The following is a 19,307-nucleotide window of genomic DNA, read 5'->3' as shown; positions in this document are numbered from 1 at the left end:
GCAATCTGCGCAGAACCAATTTAGTGGGGAACACATTAAATAATTAGAATATCTGGCCGCACGATAGAAAGTGGTAGGGGATGTGGAAATCTGGAGAGTGCGTAAGTAGATCGAAGTGTGTGACGAACGTGCTTGTCACACACACACACGCTTTGGCAACCAGTTCTCTTTTTCAGGTGCATTACTTACAACAAGGGCACAGACGGTACGGGCGATTTTTGTTTTGCTCTTTATTTTTCAGCTCGGTTGTTACAGCATGTTACACATAACGGTGACACTACTGTATAAGTTAAAACGAAAGAGCTAGATTGGTAAATTAGAGCGAGAAAATGACACAATTTAAAACAGGTGCACGCACACAAAATAAGTGACAGGAACATGGTTTACTGTGTGAAACGAATCAGGTGCAACAAGCAGTTGCGAGAGTGTGGCCACTGCCGTTGCATATGATTGAAAAATAATGAATATTTAAAAAAAAAGCACACATACACTCTCACGCACATACACCGTCCTCACTAAATCTCTTTCATAATAAGGGCAGGCTTTAAAAAGTCCATGAGTGTGGTGTTGGTAAGTGCTATGCATGCACCCTGCCTCAAAACACCAATTGGTTGTATGCACAGTGGCCACGCTGGTGGTTCGTGTGCGTTGGCTTTAATGGTACCAAGGTAGCGGTGGTTTTTATTTTTTTTGCAATAATCCAATGTGTGTGCACACACACGACACTGGGACAAATGGCATTGACATTCTCTTGCATCGGCAATTGAAGCGATTAAATTGTGGTCACAGAAAAATAAATCGCGCAAAACCAAAAGTGGTTTAAACTTATACAATGTATTCTTGATGTCCTTCTCAGATGTGTTAAAACATACATTTTTAAAGATATCACCCAAATCAAACTGAGGTGTCCATAAATGTGGACAAACTGTAAAGTGGCCAAATCAATGGTGCTGTTACTTCGGACAGCTCAGTCCAATTTGGCATGGCTTTCCGTGTGGCTCAATAGCGTGTTGTGTGGCTTCAGATAATGCACCCCCAAACCAATAAGGAATGAGAAATGACAACACACCATGTCAATGAAGCATAGCATTTCATCACATATTCCTTTGCTTCAGAAACTTAGCGGGGAAGTAAAACATTTTTCAAGGGAAAGTACTTTGGGGAAGTTATCGTTGGGTCAAGAATCTTTCCACAGTGCCATTTTATCGAGCGGCTGTAGAGGCTCCCTGACAAGAGTAATGTGCAGCTGTCTGTGGTGTGGCGCTGACAGGATTGGCAGCTTTCTGTGTATGCCGGTCACCATGGCCCTGGCTTTCCCACCTGGCAAACCCCATCATGCACCACCCGACTCCCCACCCAGCCCCAACAAACCTCCCAGCCCACAAAGTGCCCCCTTACCTGTTCCCCTCTAACAAACACAGCAGCGACATCCACCGGACAGGGCAATCAGGCAGCTGGTGGGTGTCTGATCTTTTTTTTGCTTTTTTTTTCTCATTTTACTGCTGCCACCTGCTGCTACTGCCATCCCCAAAAGGTTGCCCCCTCTGGGGCAACATGTCGTCTCTCCATAGGTGCTCCTCACCACCACTGCTCATCCCAATTCTCGCCACTGTCGGTAAAAATCCTGCACGTTCCGCACGTGAATCCCGCTCTCCTGAGCCTCCCGGATAGCATCCTGGAGGGCAAAGGGGAAAGCAAAGTCAGCATTGATCACACCGCCACACCAAATAAGAATACCGCAATCATTATACATGTCCAGCACTGTTGTAAATCCATTCTTGGATAAGGGCCTCCCCATGCCGTGCAGGTCTTGCGGGTTATTTGACCACAATTCATCACGTGGGTTGGTAAAGGTGTGGAGCTTACTGGTCGGAGCATAGGCATACAGTACAACATGGATTTTTGGGCCACAACGTAGGCCGCACATTTCATTAAATAGATGAATATTTCACACCGCTTTGAGATAATGTAAAGAGAAATAACAAAATAAAAGCCAAAAAATAATTATCATGTAACAAATGTAGGGGTTTTGCAGATCTATATTGGGGAATATATGATTAGTATGCATGTAAGTTAGCAGAACTGAATGTGAACCCAGTTTATGACTGTAGACAATGGAATTAAAAATGATTATGATGCATTGTGCATACATGTCAAGGCCATTGTAGTAGTTGTAATAATTATTGGTTGAAGAGTTTTTGTAATTATGTTTTTAACAGATGCAATTCTCTTCCTGATCATTTTACTGCATTTTTGCAGTCAGTTTATATGAAATTATATATTTATAACACGGCCAGCATTTATGTGTTTAGTTTCAAATTAAACAATTTTTTAAAACAATGTACTAATTGGTATTCTGAGAATAGCCAGAAAATGCTAAAACAGAATAAATCAATTGCTTTTTAATTACAACCGGTGAGAATTACCTATAGAAAAATATTTTAATAGTACTATTGCTTAAAGGCTTTGCTAAAACAAATCTGTTTTTTTTATAAAACAGTAAAGACGAATACTTTTTTTCAAAAAGTGATGAGGTACGATACTTTTATACTAATGAAATTTGTACCGCCTCATTATAAATGCATTGAATTTTAAATACAATACAAAAATAAATCGCAAAACTATGAAAATCATTTTTTTCCCTTCCAGGTTTCATGGAAAGTAATCACCGACTGACTACTGATCACTCTGAGGAAAATGGTGGGTGTTTTACATAAAACATGAATTTGGTCAGAGCAGTTTTCTTCTATAAAAGAAGACTAAAAACAGAACTCTATACAGGAACAAATGGAAACAAAACTATACAGCTGACAGCTCTTTAAGTTGTCAGCTTTTTGAGTTTTTTTTCCCCTTGCTGAGAGAAACTCATGTCTCCCCCTCTCCCACTGGACCCATCCCCCTTCCCCCAACTCCACTACCCCACCGGCAAACACCCAGGTACAACGGCCTAATGAGGTATAAAGGCCACTCGGAACATGGCATGGGACATGGAGAACGCTGGTTAATATTTAAGTGTGAAATGCCTTTGTGTCAAACGGCAGGCTTGGGCGGCTTGCGCATGGCTCATTTCCATGTCTCACAACGATAATGTCACAACACGTGCCACCGGAATGCAGGGGTATGGCAATTTCACACTCGAAGGAAAAATTAAACAATTAATAAACCCACCGCCACATGCAGAGTGCACGTTTCTGTCCCTATAAGGTGCACATTAATATTCAAGCACTTATATGTTCTTGTCAATAATACCAAACTCTTCTGCACCTTCATTGTAGTTGTGTTGTAGCTTCGCCAGTATAAGAAGATACGTATCAATATGTGGTGCCATATCGTATATTTTGGCATGCTTCATTATATATGCCTCTTCCACATACAAATTATTATTTTATGGTTATATTGTAAATTTCAGTATGATTTTGGGAGGAGATATTTGCATATGTAATAACAATACAAAATTCAAGGGTGAACATATAACCCGTTAAGTTTAACAACATATGAAACGCACAATGAGAAAATGCGCTTGGCCACTTCTAAATTGAGCCACGGCCCTGTCCATCTCTCTTACAAACTGCGACAAGCCAGGCCAGGACCCTGCAGCTCACAGAGAGTCCTTGCTCAAAAAAATAAAACAGCGTCATCATTGTGCCATTATCAACATCACATCTCTCCATCACTCAGCATCCCCCCCCACCCACCAGAACTGGGACCGAACAAGTGAACCGTGGCGTGAGAGATGCCTGCGGCCACTTCCCCGACCCCAGTAACCATTTTGCCTGAATTAGCAAACAGAGTAGTCCCTGGGAGGCAGGGCAGGGTGAGATGGGAGGGAAAGGGGGATGGCCAGGGTTAGGGAAGGGAGTGGTATGGCCAGATGGGTCACTTAACCCTAGTATTACCAACTATTTTTATATAATCCCTCCCTACTTCAACAAAAGCCACCCATGCATGTAATACCCTGCTTGGCTAAAGTACAACATAAACATGTCATTGTCAACAGGCACAGCGGCAGCAGCAGGATAAAACGGGCAGCGAGGCTTGAATGATGCAAATTGCTGGACTAGTTTAAAAAATATGCACGTACAAGATATGTCCGTTCAGCAGAGGAGCTGCGGGGGTATTGTCGAGTCCAAAAACACGGACATGTAAACACTACGTCATATGCAGCCAATATACCTCAGGTTTGCTATGTGCATAAATACACAAGCAACTGCAATAATGTGTGCTTCTCTGTGAACAGTGGTGCTAAATAAGCGTGACGCTTTAGGAGCACCATGCTTGTTTTTACGAAAGCCCTCATGCACACGACTTGACTAGAAGGGTTCCATGTCCATGACACTCACTTTTACAATTTCGTTAAAAAAATCAATGATTTTAAATCTTTCCTGGGGATCCAATTCAGCTATACCCAAGCAAAATCCCATGCATGTATGGGGAGCCAAAAAATTATCAGCTAACCTACTTGTTGTACTACCCATAAATCGCACTTCACCTTGTAGGCATGCAGATGTCTCACAAATATCACCACTATCCATGTGATCCACTAACTCCTCATCCACGATTACTGCAGATTTCTAGTCTGTAAATTATCATTTTGATCAAGATATATGCATACGGTGCACACACAGTGCACAGGTATTATAATGACTAGGAGTGACTGGTCAAGTTGCCACGCAAGACAAAAGGCAAGTCAAGCAATAACATCACAAAAGACCTTGGGGTGTCCTTCTATTGTCTGTGTCAAGAGACCTGTTTTGTGTCAGACCAATACCTGGGCCATCAGTTTTGTTTAGATGCAAAACCACTTTTGTTTTCACATGAACAGGACACCCAGACTAAGGGCACACAATGCAGAGAGCGATGACTCACAAATACTCCCTGGGTGCCTGCCTGAAAAACCCTTCCAGTGTAAAGTGAAAAAGTCATTCCAACCATTCTGGTTAATTCAATTCAAGATCCTCATTGTTCTACAAATGTCACCAAATGGTTATGCGAATAATCATTTGTCCAAACACTAATTATAGCTATATAGAGCCAAACGTCCTTGTGGCTTTATGCAGGTGTGACTTGTGGCATGCAAGCTTATGGGGATTATAGGAACACCTGAAAACTTGGCATCCCAAACAAGATCTGTTAGGCTTAGGACATATTTTGGATAATACATGAAAATACTCGTTTGTGTTAATTTGTCAATTGAACCTTATGGCGGGACCCCGGGGTCCCATAAGCCCCCGGCTCTCGCAAAAACATTATAATGTAAATAAAAACTTTGCTCTTTTTCACCAATGAGTTTGAAGGATGGTGGCAAGTGTTGTCTTGTTAAACTATGCCTTTAAAACTGAAATATACTTACCTGCAGTACCTCTATTTAAATACACTATCGAAAAAATAATTTACACCCCTCTGTCAATCATCGTGTTTCTCAGTGTGGATTTGTGAACACACTTTGTAAACAGTATATAAAATAATACGCGTTTTCAATGCACTGTTCATATTGTAACAAGCATTTATACCAATGTTACTCTGCAGAGTAGTGGGTCGCCGCTACTCTTATCCGCATTGATACGAGCGGTATGTGGGGACTATGGCTTAACAGCCAAAAAACACTCATCTGCAGATGCATATGGACAAGAGAAGTATTATCAAACAGGAGGAATTAACGATGCAACGCGACTCATCTGTTAAATATCTGCAGGTAATAGAATTGTCATCGATTGATCCTGGCTGCAGACATTGCTAGGTCACAAATAATGATGAAAAGAAGAAAGCAGTTTCACTGTATTATGCTTACCTTTATGACAAATAAAGGACTTAAGTCGTGTAGGCAGTTTGAGCGGCAGCTTTGGATAAGACTTATAATTCTGCCCATACCCGAGCATGGAGTGCATTCGCTTATTCAGCTCTTCTGCGCATTCGTCCTTGCTGCGCATGGAAGACATGACAAGACAATGATCCGCGCCATGTGGGTTGTGGCGTTTATGTCCACGGTGGGACGGAGTCGCCAAAATAAATAAATTGCGATTGTTTTTTTCGTTTAGAGATAACAATATAAACTTCAGTTGTAAATTGTACATGTACGAAAGTTTGAGTGAAGTTTCTTTTTCAATGTAGTTCAAATATATTCTGCATATTTATTCACTGAGATTAAACGAGCTCGGTACTTTATATTAGTAAATTATAATTGTCTGTAATAACCAATTTCAGTTTCACTTAACAGCACGCCTGCAGTCTCGGTGGGCCAGAGAGAGAAGTTGATCGTGCGCGTGAGCATCATTCTGTGTCCCTATTTTCAGAATACTTGCTTGTAATTGACTGATAAGTGCCTTTAAATGGAGCTCTAAAAGCCAATAACAACACACTTGTAATGGTTTTGACAACACTTTAAAATAAGCTGCAAAGCCAGAAGCAGGCATGGGGCACTGAGAGAAACTTGTGAAACCAGAGCTGTGAAAATCCAGCAATGTCGAGAGTGGGGAGTGTGCCCTCTCGGCTGCTACAAGATGCTGACCCAGTGGCACAAGTGCCACTATTTCAACCACGCTGGGTTTCCCTGCTGATCACCAGACACGGATACTGGTGCATAAGTGGAGGCAGCGTCCAAATAGCTTATTTTACAAAGTGCCATACAACGCCTATACCCACTGACCATACAATGATGGCACGGCTAGAGTCAAATCCATGCGTAGCCCACAATATCCCAGGCTGATGCTTTTATATGAGGTGAGCTAGTGAATGCAGAAATATGGTTGCATAAGTGGCATAATGTTTCCAGCTACTCCCATTGTGAAAGAAAGCTATCTATGTGTACAGGTCTATTGTCAATATACTGTTGGATGAGAGCTGTCCCCCACCTCCCCATCGCATGCATAGACATGGGAGCCAACAAGTACAGGACAACAAATTGATACATGGATTTTGCTGCTCTGCCCTCTGCTGATTACTATGTCGCACAGCCCCGCCAATGCCTGTGACGACCTGGCATGTAGAGTGGTTCCTCAATACACATCAATGTATTATCCAGGGCCAACTCTGCTCAGCTTCCAAAATCTGCTGAGATCAGGTGCATTCTGGGTGCTTTGGTCATAGGCACAAAAAAAAGGACCACTGCGATATTTTTCCTTTAATTAAAAGCAGAAATTAAGAAGGCTTTAGGAGTAAAGCAGAGTGAGAATTCATGTGATATTTTAATGGGTCCCCTCATGGCTAGGTTTCCTCCAAAGAATACCGAAAGAATATTTCCAAAATAACCCATGAAGATCGCTGTAAGTCACAAGAGTGATTTACTTTTCCAAGTACATATTTATTGCTTCTGTTTAGTTTTGTCTTTTCGTTCAGTTGGAGGTTACTTGCTTTTCCTGATCTCACCCTGATGGAGACATAAGGCTTATCATGTGAATAATCTATCGAACACATCATCTCAATGGAGAAATGCTAATGCTGACGAATGTGTATTAAAATCATGTCCAAAACAAATGCTTGGAATTGTTTGCAATTAGTACACATACTTGAGTGGTCAATATGGTGATTATTTTCAATATTCTCTTATACATATATATACAAAGACAATTGTACCATTCATTGTTTTTGAACATTATTCTTTATTTCAATATTTTTCTTCCTTTTCATGAAGTGGCTGCTTTTGTAGTACTACACTCAGCACGATGGACAGAAGCATTAAACCGTCAGACAATACATCAAAACTTTATTCTGTGCTTCTGCTGATGTACTCAAATTATTGTGTGTGGGAGAAGTGAATAGCCACTTTGTAGTTGTGAGGTCTGCATAATTGCCGAACCCATTTTACTCCCTCTCCATTTGCATCCAGACCGGTAGATTGACACACAAGTAGAGAAATGATCTAGGATACAGTCAGGATGGGAGGAGGCTTTTGTGGGGAAATGTGGGGGAGGGAAGGGTGCACATCACAATGCTCATCTTTCCAATTCCGCAGAGTGGACACGGAATGAGTGTGTGAGAATGAAAAGCACTCTCTCTTTCTGATACCTGGGTCAACGTGTCTTTTTGCACGACTCTGCTTTCAACATGTCACTTGAGAAGCTATTTCAAATTTTGTGCACAAGCCGCTGACTTAAATTAATATTGAATTCTATTAGGGGGAACACAATGTGATTCTGAGGCCTCGCTCTCAGTCTCGGGCTAAAGCACAGAAACAGAAAGCCAAGTGCTGCGTTCATGGCAACAGAGTAGCTGCAAATCGCAAGGACGGACACTCCATAAAAAAACCAAAAATCCACATCCACAAAAGATGCATTTCTGAGATGCCCCACTTAAGTGTAAATTGCGCAAGTGAAGGTCTGATTGAACAAAGAGACCAACATTTTAGTGTCAAGCACATCTGTGCGATGGAAAATAATCTACAAAAACAGATGCTGCAAAACTAGACTAACAGACAAATTAGACCACCCTAATGCAGGAATACAAACGTGCCCAGTTGCAGACAGCAATGGAATATTGCTTTCAGGTTTGTTGCTGTGTGTGTGGATAATGTAGCGAGCCTTGGAGGATAACAGCAGCACACACAGTGTTCTTGCGCTATGTCACACATGTACACGGATGGTATGTTTTACAGCAGGCTGTGAAATTACATGTATTTAAACAAAAACGACCAACAAAATCTAGTTAGCAAAGCAACGAACATTATTTCTTTACTTAACCATTCTCATTCCACTTAGTAAAAGGCAATGATGGAGCCCTGCAATTACTTGCTCAAGCCATGGCTGGCAAACGCCTTTCCATTTGAGGGAGCTCCGGACAGCCCCTCTTGGGGATATTCTGGCCGACTTCCACACTTGTCAGACGGCTTGGAAGAGCTGGGAGTATCTACACGATACCCCACCACAAGCGACCTGCCGATCGATTAACTGAACCCATTTATACTGCTGGGTCGACAGATGCGGGGAGGGTTTAAGAAACTTGGCCACTTTTTCAACCGCTGTGGCAGGAGATCGAAGTCCAGTGTGATAACCATTACACAGAGGTAGCAATCCCCCTGTTTCATCTATTTATATAGCAGAGGTGTGGACTCGAGTCATGTGACTTGGACTCGAGTCAGACTCGAGTCATGAATTTGATGACTTGAGACTCGACTTGGACTTGCATAACAATGACTTTGTCCCACCTCTGTTATATAGTAAGATCCCTAAAGTCCTATTTATCAGGCTATAAGATTGACATTCGTAAAAAAAAGTTTTTCAATAAATGAAAATGTGTGTTCCCTCGGTCTGAAGTGCCTCAAGCATTAGCTCTTCTGGGGTTCTTCAGTGATAACTGAGAGCAAAATTGGGATGTAATTTAGGACAAAGTACAAATAATAAAATGAATCATGTTAAAAAAAAAAGTTGCTTTAATCTTTTTGTTTACGTTTACTCATGCTGATTATAACCAAATCACTTGGAATGCACCTAATCTCACTAGATTTCGGGAAGCTCAGTAAGAATGAGCCTGGATAGCGCTACATTGCATGACCACAATGCATAACATGTGTTACAGGCTGTGTTAAGGGCAGCAAAGGGCACTGCACAAAAATCCACTGTTGTATTGTACTTACACATGCCACGTCTATGCTCTCCAACTTCACCAAACGGCAGTGACCAGAATGGCAAAATAAGGTAAAATATCCCACAGTGTGGGAGAAGTCCTTCATCCAGAGCAGTGGATGGCTGAAAATTAGTCCATTTAGCCAATGTACTTGTGAGCCAAAGTGATAGAGCAGCATTGACCTCACTGGAGGTAGTAAAGAGTCATTTTTAGAGTGCAGCAGTGTTTAGTGATGGTGTGCCGAGGAACACTGTGACACCGCAGGACAATTGTACATTGCTGTGAATGATCCATCAGTGCACAGCAGCAATGAATCAACCAACACAACTCTGTATAGCCCCACCTCTAACCCAAAAACCACGAAGTGCATGGGGAGGCCAGGCCTTCAACCAGCAATATGCTGGATAAACGGCTCTACATATGTTACTGATGATGGCATTGTTACCATGGCTGGTAGGACGCCACCCCAATGTTGTGTTCCCACACTCACCTGCAAGTTTGGTGTGAGAGCCTGAGTGTCCTGGGGTTGGCAGGCGAGCAGGATGGTGACCATTCCCGCCGACTCCTCCGCTCCACCCTGAGCCACTGTCAGCTGCTTGCATCCGTCCAGGATGCGATACATGCGCCTGGCAGAAATCGGCACGGAAGGCAGGTGTTGAGGACAGTGCACAAAGCTTGCCCCCACCTAAATGGCAGACGTGTGTGTCCATGAATGCTGAGCTGGATATCTCATTATTTACATATTCCATTGCCCTACAGATTATTGGTCCGATTACCCGACTGATGGAATATCACAAAAACAGTGAATTTGTCTCACCTCGTTCTCACGTGTGCCAATGGATGGGAGGTGATGGGTGGGGCTTGGTGATGGAATCGGCATCATCAACCACGTTAAGCTATGGCTTGTAGGGGGTTTTTCCTGCCTTCGGGACACAGGATGTGGGGGTGGCTGCCATTTTGAATTGGGTTCAACAACAGATTATAATTTTGTTAATGAATCGACTTCATTGCCTCAAATCTACATTAATGTAAACTCAACGAATCACTGTGACACCGCTCCACCCCATACCGATTACGTGAATATATACCGATATAGTCACTTTAAAGGCAGTAATCCGTTATTACAATGACTCAAACATGCTGTGCTGGCAATTGACACACGGTGCAAAACAGCTGTTGCTGACAAACCAAGCCAGAGGCACAGCTTGCCATAACGTGTCAGTACAAAATCTCTCTTCTACAAATGCATAAAAAAAAATGTACGAGCAAAAAACTTGCTGCAGCACATGAGATGTACCTGCACACAGGTTTCGCGAGACATTTGCACTGTACGATAGTGCTCATTGAACCACAATAAATTGCTGACCTTGTCAAGGAGCATAAACCATCACGCAAACTCCAGTCATCCTCGCAGCGGATTTTGGCTAGCCATCGAACAAGGACGGTCAATGCATCGTGCACTTTCAGATGCGTTTCTGCGGCTGTCTGGAACGCTCTTCCTTCTGATATTAGGAAATCACTGGCGTTATAAAGTTTTAGATAAAGATTGAAAACTCATTTAGAACTGCCTTTTTTGTTTAGTTTGTTGTCCTTTCCCCGCACATCTGATTAGTACGGTTGGCTACATATGGTGCGAAAGAAGTTCAACATACATACATAACATGGTTTACATATATATAAAATTTCCTTCCTGCCACTTCGACACTAACCGCTGCCAATTATGCCTTCACTGACGGGTGAATTATGTAGAGGCAATTTCCATATCAATGCCGTGCATGGAGTCAGGAAATCATCTTTTATTAACGTGACACGGCTCTGCAGCGGAAAACAAGACAGGCAGCGGTGGAGGTTTTGGGGCCGCGGGAAGGATTGCTTTTCCTCTAGACATTAATAGGGTCGTGAATTATTCAGTACAAAGGCGGCTCTTTGTGCCGTGCCACCGGTGTGAGCGGTGGAGCGGGTGCAATCGCTGGTGTGCATTTCTTTAATACTCTCCATGGCCCAGAGAAAACCGAGCGTGTTCTTCACTAAATGAAAGTGGGGGGGGGGGGGGGGGGGAGGAGATTTCCGCTTCCACATTAAAAAGCAATGACAAAACAGAGTTTTCATACCTGTGCCACAAAACGCAAGATGCCTCATTGTACCTTCTCAAGAAAAACTTTCCAGTGCATTTAAGAACACCAGAACTCCAGGTTAACAATACGGAATGGTGCCCTAGTGGTCTGCAAGCAATCATCCAAATTATTTCTGCTGGTAAATTCGAGCTAACTTCACATTGCTGAAGAGTGTCGCACATTTGAGAGTTCTCTAATAAGCCCCTGCTCTGTTTAATGGCATCTGCAGATGGATATTCATTCTGACAGCCATCATTTGATGATCCTTCCCATGCGCTTCTTCACTGACAAAAATGTGCAGATCCCTCCCTCTTAGCCGTCAGCGGCGACGACACCCCCTCCTTATTCCCCTAGAGGAAGTGTTCTGCCGAGAGGTTTATTAATTTATAAGCTGTACCCCGGGCAACAAAATGGTTAAGTGCTGAAAGGGTTTGGGAAATGAAACGAAACACAAAAAAGTAGCAAGAGCGACAGCGCTAACGACACAAAGGACAGAATGGCATTACGTGAAAAGCAGCGATTTGGAAAGAAGATTCATGCAAAGAAAATGAAGGACAGACCACACATGTGGAGGAGGATAAAAAGGTCACAAACTTCCATCAACGCTCAAGCCTATTTCTGAATCCAGTCAAAAAGAGCAACAAAAGAAAACCAAAGCATGGTGTCACAAAATGTCCTTCTTACTCAAAGCCAAGATAATGAGTTTCAAAAATGGGATTTTTTTTCAGAGCTTGCAGTTTTTAAATGCGTTTTCATATTTATCTACAAAAGAGTACAAGACTTATTTTACGACAATTCAGGACACAGCTCATTTTGGTAGAGACTGTAGCACACCTGGCATAGAGAAATTGTTGCCACACAGCCAGGCACTCATTACTGCACCGCTGGGTCAGCTATACTTCTCTAGCACTCATAGCTACTTAAGGTCTATGTATTCTTGGATGTGTACATGCAAGAACCAGACTGTTACCCAATGGGTATGCTGTCCTGCATATAAAGTAGTGTTTATTGGATATATATATAAAACTCTGACACGTAATCCCTTCCGGAGCTAAAGCACAAAAGGATAAACATAAACACCACCAGCCCCCCACTTCCTGAAACCACTTATTAATATAAGCTACAGCAAGAAGCACAGCGAAATATTAAAGACATCTATGGTTTTTGGCTGTGACACCCTGCAGGCATGCCGTCAGTTACACAACTTATGCAGAGTGAATGAATAAATAAATGAATTTATAAATGCCAGCCAGACATTAATTTATGATGGAAGAATTCAGCCCTGGGCAGCGGGGTGATAAACGAGAGCCCTACCAAGTGCCTGAGTCAATCTGTCGGCAGCGATGCCTCAACGTAGACCGGGAGGCACGTAAATGAGGATTTCAAAATTACGACCGACAATGCGCCCTCTCTTTCTCTCTCCTTCTCTTTCTCTCTCCATTCCCTCACCATGAATCCCTGCCCCCGCACATTCCCCCCCCCCCCACTGACAACCAGTAAATACTTGCCAAGTGATTTGTACATGCATGCCTGTGTGTGTGCATCAAATGGGAGGGGTGTGTGGATATGTTGGTGCGTTTCCAATCCGTGCCTATTGTGTGTGCGTGTGTGTTCAAATGTGAATGTGTGGGGTGCGTGGGGGTGCGTGGGCGTCTTAAGGCGACATCACTTGGCTGGGTTGTTTGCAGAACCCCATGACCCAAAGCTACCATCACTATTGTCCTAGCCTGGTGTTGATATTCAGCACCGAGACATCTACACTAAAAACCATTATTCTTCCATCATGAGTTAATTGTAATATGTATTTACACTTGCTAATTTCTACACTAAAAAACATTCTTCTTCCATCGTGAGTTAATTGTAATATTTATTTACACTTGCTTATTTCAAGTTATGCATGAATATCTCTGAAAATAAATATACATAGTACGCTATTTCAAAACTGTACATAGCGTAAATGTGACCAAAACAAATAAAAATGGGGAAACATTACAGAATTACCAGGTGTGAACCTTTAGAAATATTCAATCTACACAACGATAACATAACCATCATATACTACAGAATAACATTTAATAACATTTCGTGGACGAGCCCTTCACCAAACGCGCACTGACAACCTCCATGCCATGGGAGACCTTCATCTAACAGTGGATTGACAAAGAAATGTAAATTATTATAAATTATCTTATCACAGCAGACTGGATACATAGACAAGTAACAATTCACTCCATCTGCCCCTACGATTTGATTGTCATGATTTGTGGATAGGATTCAATCCAAGAAAATGTGTATTATCACTTCACTCACGTTTGTATCATTCATACCTGTCTTGTGTATAATATCTTGTGTGTACTGATTCTTGTTTGTACTGTCTCTTCTGCACTGCTTCATTTGTACATCTCATTTATCCACGTTGGTCATTCTGTCCCATTTATTGTGACCATGAGCCTACATAATACTTTTGCATTAGATGTACATAATCAAAAATGACTCATTCTAACATGCATGGTTATTTTTATGCATGCATCAAACTAAGCACAGCAATCGAAATTTAATCTAATGACGCCCTGCCACACCGGTTGACAAGTGAAATAAGACTACAGTAATTCGCAAACTGGCTCGGTGTGGACAAACGCATATATTGTACAAACAAAAACGTTGTGGACGAACAGCATTGTATTTGGCCTTTCAACAAAGAAGTAGACGACAGAGTGGAAGAGAAGATGGTGCACGTGGGAGGGGGGTAAGGCGATGCTGAGTGGGAGCTGAATGTGGCAGGGAGTGGGGAAAGGCTGAGAAGGGTAGGTGGAAGTGGTTAACTTGAAAGGCCATCAAGCGACAAATAAAGACTTCCTCCACAGAGGGCCCAACTTCCCTTGGCATTTCCTTTTATTAGTGCCCCTGTAAAACCACCGCAAATAGGGGTAAAAAAGAATACTTCTATTTTCTTTTGGTTGACAGGTGAAGGAAGGAGTCGGGAGACAGACAGAGGCCGATTCAGTCCCATGGCTCACTGCCAGATGATTAGCAAGAGGCTTAACTGCAATCGCACACGGCTTTTATTGAATCATGAGAGTGTTTTCTTATTTTTGTGCAATTTTCTTATTAATTTATGTCTTTTGTTTGGGCTCAATGCGTTACTTATTGCATTTGTGCTGCTTCAGTAGCGGCTACAAAGCTTGCAATAATTAACAGGGCGATGATAACATTTCTAAAATGTGTTGTGCATGCAATTCCCTGTGCGTATTATGGCATCTATGATAAAGAAAGCTCCATCCTATTTAGACAAGGAATACCGTTCAAACGGCACAAGAAACGTATTCTATCGTCAATGAGTAAAGGGCACTGCAGTGTGGCACTGGATGTTAGACTTAAATTATCCATGTTGTAACACACTCCAAAGTCATCCAAGCCACAAGAATAACCAATACAATTCCAAATGCCACATCTGAAGAAAATGCAATGTATTTCTTTACCACAGATGCAGGTATGCTGTGTGTAATACTTATATCCAAGATAATAGCCAGTACAAATCAAGCCCCATATTCCCAATGTGTACGGTGGACAAGGTAGTGATTAATAGCACCCTGCCAACAACTCCTCCCCTCCCCTCCATGCTTCCACCCCACGACCCTTTGTGACCCTTGCTTATGAAATTATTCATTATTTACAATCTCAACCCAAGACAAACCCCAACACCCCCACATGCCCTAGAACCTACGCCACCGGGCAAAAGCATGGCACTTTGCAGGCGCACCACACTCCGGCGCCTGGGGTGCTGACCCAGCATGTACGAAGACAAGCAAAAACAGATGGGCTGCAGCCAAAAACCGAGATGGTCGGGTTTCACCGATCGAGTGCACCACGCGAGTGCAGAACATGCGTGCACACGCACTTGCACTACCAGCAATCTGTCTCATAGGAGCCATAGACCAGTCTTCCGAACGACGTGGCAACACCAAGGGTAACTTCAAATGTGCCAGCCTTGATCTCGTCATGCCACACTCCAGTATATACCACCTCAGGCTAGTTTAATAGCAATGGTAAAGGTCATAATAAAAATATTAATTCTGAATGTGTTGCCGTCATGTACCCAACGAGCTAGTAATTTTTTGTTTCAAGAAAAAGCAATCGAAAAACACACACAAGCATGAATATATGTTCATGTAGAGTCCATTTTTCAATCTACTGCTTGATCTGGGACTACCCATGCCATGCTAGTCATGGGGGTCATTTGACCACACTTCACCATCCGGGTAAATGGGGGCTGGTGTAGGTGGGAGCAGAGATGCAGCCACACAAAAGTACAGGACAGTATAGCAATGGATTTTGCCACACTGCTGTCTGCTGCGCACCAAGGTGATCCGGATCCCTACGACAATCTGTTTGTGCACGATAGTCGGCCCATCTAAGCACTATACAGACTCAATCTGAAGCTAAGTCTGAAGCTAACACACTTATAAACAGCCACGTGTGCAGTCGGTGAATGCAATTTTCACTGCGCTATAACCGTCATCCACACTGCACTTCACACCTATAAGCCTCCAATGTCCACCTGATTACCCGCTTAATTTACAGCGAGTGTTAAAATTAACCCCGCTGGGGCGGTGCGTGGAGAATGTATGGGAGTTATAGGGGGGGGGGGGGTGGGGGCCTACGTTAACCCTTCAGAGGCCAGTGTCGCAAACTCTATGCTGCTCCCTCCTGGAGTCTAGATAAATGAGGTTCTGGTCGTGATTAATGGCTCGAATGTTACTCAGAAGGTTAAGCTGTGAAATAAAGAATTAGGTCAAAGCCCTTGTAATATTCTTTAAAACGATCAACATGTGGAATTGACGGACACCACTAGACTGAGATATAAAGTGACATAGAAAAGCCAAATGGTGAATGCCATTGGGACAGCTGACAGCCAACAGCTCGATTTCTGCCACCCTCTGGTATTTTTTGTTTGTGTGGAATTACAAGAGAGCATGGTGTAGACTCAATGTTTAAGTCTTTGTGACATCACCATTTGCAATAGTAGGTCATTGTGCGATTGCTTCCTAGCACAGACCACACATTTTAATTTACTGACAAATAGGAATTGTAAACTTCTTGCAAAATAATCTTGCAGATCTCTTTGGAAAAGGAAATAATTAATGTGAATGGAATCTTAAGTGGTTCAAGAAAGAATATGATATCTGCAGTAAAATGCATTAAAGTCCAGTGACTAACCAAATTAAAATAAGTTTTGTTCCCGAGTTATGAATGTAACACATGTTTTTTTTTACCTGACTAATCACCTTTGACACACTCCCCACCTTGTCCATCTCTTGTTTAATGATATAAAAACAATGAAAGCTTTGGTAAAAAACACTTTCACGAAGATTAGAAACTTGAAGCTTCAAGGAGTGAAGAAACATAACACAAGAGCATACTATTATCCCCTGCTATCATCATTAGCCACAAGCAAAGAAGGAATACAGATTACAAAATGTCTGTATTATGTTTAACTTCTTTCGCGCCAATGGTGCTAATCCGACGTTTGGGGAAGGACAACAAACTAAACACAAAATGCAGTTCTAAAAAAAAGAGTTAATGAAATGAGAATGTAAAAACCTCACTAAAACAAAAACCCACTGACCCCAACAGGAAAGGCAATTCTCCCAACAACAGAACAGGAACAGAAGTTGCAGCCTACTTCCCCCAGTAACATCGTGCCGACAGGCAGCAGGTCTCCACGGTTTGGGCTGGGGTGCACAGGTGAGCAGTTGAGCAGGAAAGCAAGACGGGTGAAGGTGAAGACTATGGATACTATTCCCAGCATGAGCGCAGTGTGCACTATTAAACTCTGCATTTGCAGGTCAGTTTGAAAACCAGCAGGTGTGTTTTATTTACCAGGCCTCGGGGTCTTGTCTCTTGAGCCGGTGTCGATCTGGGACCTTTCCAGATTCACGCTGGCACCGAATATACCTAGAGTCGGTCGGCAGGCAGACAGGCAAGCTCACACAAATATTTCGTTTGTACACATGGAAAAAAACGTGTGCTCAAGCTACCGATAAGAATATATGATGGTGTTTCAATTCAAAACATTGTGTTTTTTTTTATTCTAAGGCAAGCCCACATTATGCATTGGAATTTCGAAGCACATGTCAAATATGATGTCCCGTCGTCAGCATTTGCGGCAAGAGATTATAAATTAGATGCAAAGAGTGCACGGTGCAAGCCTAGAACAATGACGATCCACGTCACCCTTCCAAATTCAAACTGGATAAAAGCAAAAATTAAAATAATAAGTAAATCGACCGCAAGGAAAGTCTGGTACAGCAGTACGGTAGCCCAGATCACGCATCCATCTTTGATCCGGCTAATGATGCACTTGCACGTCTCAAAGGAGTTACCAGCACATTGTCATTATGTTCGGCTCCAGTCCTCCCATTAGAGGCATTCTGGGCGTTTTCTCTGCAATGCCTCCAGCTGTGTCTCACGATTCCTCATCCATCATCTTCCCCGCACCCTACCTCCACTCCCCCCACTCCACCTCACTAAACCATCCACAAGGCAAAGCGTGACTGAATGCCAGAGAACAATTAGCTTTCCGATTGCTGATTTTCTTGTAAGCCTCTTAAACTTCAACAGAACCCAATTAATTAGCTCAACCGGCCGCAACGCTATTAGTATGCAGAAATTACAGCACGCAGAACGGTAAACTACAATTGAGAAATTAAATGACAGCTCTGTACAGATTACGCTGTGCACGTGAAGAGCGCTGCTGTTCATTATGATTCTTTGTGAATTGGTACACAGATACACCTAGCGAAGGGCAAATTAGGATATTAAGGGTTGTTGAATTACATCAAGGCAAGCACAGTTACACAATACAACCCCACCCTTGTTTATTCAATGTTATTTATTTACTCCATTTAAGCAAAATGGGTAATTACTATCTATTATTAAGGTAACAAAAGATACCCTATTACTGTGACATCTGTAATCTCTTGTGACTGGCAGGGGAGGATGAGAGAACATCCGAACTTATATTAATACAGCTACATAGCTATTTAATTATGTGTACTTTACAATGTGTGCGTTATCATTACGTATATAATTACATACATATTAATATGTACATTTAACATGCACACAAATGTATTAAAAAAACAGGATATAAAATCGTGAAATTACAAAACAACACAAAGCGTATGACATTTTTGGTGTTAAAAACAAAGAACAAAGGATGTGGGTTAACGGGGACATTGAGAAGTGGGCAACGAAAGGGCAAGAAAACACCAAAAAGACAGAAATTCAAATGTCTTGCCGGCTTCCTTTCTTGAATTCTCCCTCCAGGAAGCGGATGGCATCCCTGGCGGTTGCCTCGTCCTTCTTCATCACGTCCAACCCATCGATCACTGCAGGATGCGCGCATAAACGTTTTGCTAGCGGGCAGTGCAGTCGCATCAATCACCAGTGAGCAACATGCTCATCCAGCATCTGCTAACATACAACCATTCACCAAACAAAGTGGGTTTTGTTTTTGACGGAATCAAAAATGTGTATATCCACTTTTCTATTTTAATTACCCTGCAGATAGAATGACAATGGCAAGAACAAAGAAGGTGACATCAACAACGCGGATAGTGTGCCAGCTAGCGTGGC

The 19,307-nt window shown here is 42.5% G+C and overlaps 1 protein-coding gene across 5 annotated transcripts in view; it reads right to left on the bottom strand.

Moving 5' to 3' along the window:
- Window positions 1-213: 213 nt before the first annotated feature.
- The window catches only part of SMG5 (SMG5 nonsense mediated mRNA decay factor), a 73,700-nt gene continuing 54,606 nt past the window's right edge, over window positions 214-19,307 (bottom strand). For all 5 annotated transcript variants that reach the window (XM_061558400.1, XM_061558399.1, XM_061558398.1 and 2 more), the window contains 4 exons: window positions 18,970-19,060; window positions 17,550-17,624; window positions 10,046-10,181; window positions 214-1,675 (listed from right to left, as the gene is read on the bottom strand). In XM_061558400.1, coding sequence (XP_061414384.1) covers window positions 1,592-1,675; window positions 10,046-10,181; window positions 17,550-17,624; window positions 18,970-19,060 — 386 coding nt within the window. In that variant the 3' untranslated portion in view covers window positions 214-1,591. The remainder of the gene's footprint in view (window positions 1,676-10,045; window positions 10,182-17,549; window positions 17,625-18,969; window positions 19,061-19,307) is intronic.

Source organism: Lethenteron reissneri, chromosome 24, assembly GCF_015708825.2.
Source record: "Lethenteron reissneri isolate LAM-NWPU_2019-01 chromosome 24, ASM1570882v1, whole genome shotgun sequence".
NCBI classification, from domain to species: Eukaryota; Metazoa; Chordata; class Hyperoartia; order Petromyzontiformes; family Petromyzontidae; genus Lethenteron; species Lethenteron reissneri.
This window is presented reverse-complemented; position numbering and strand designations above follow the sequence as displayed.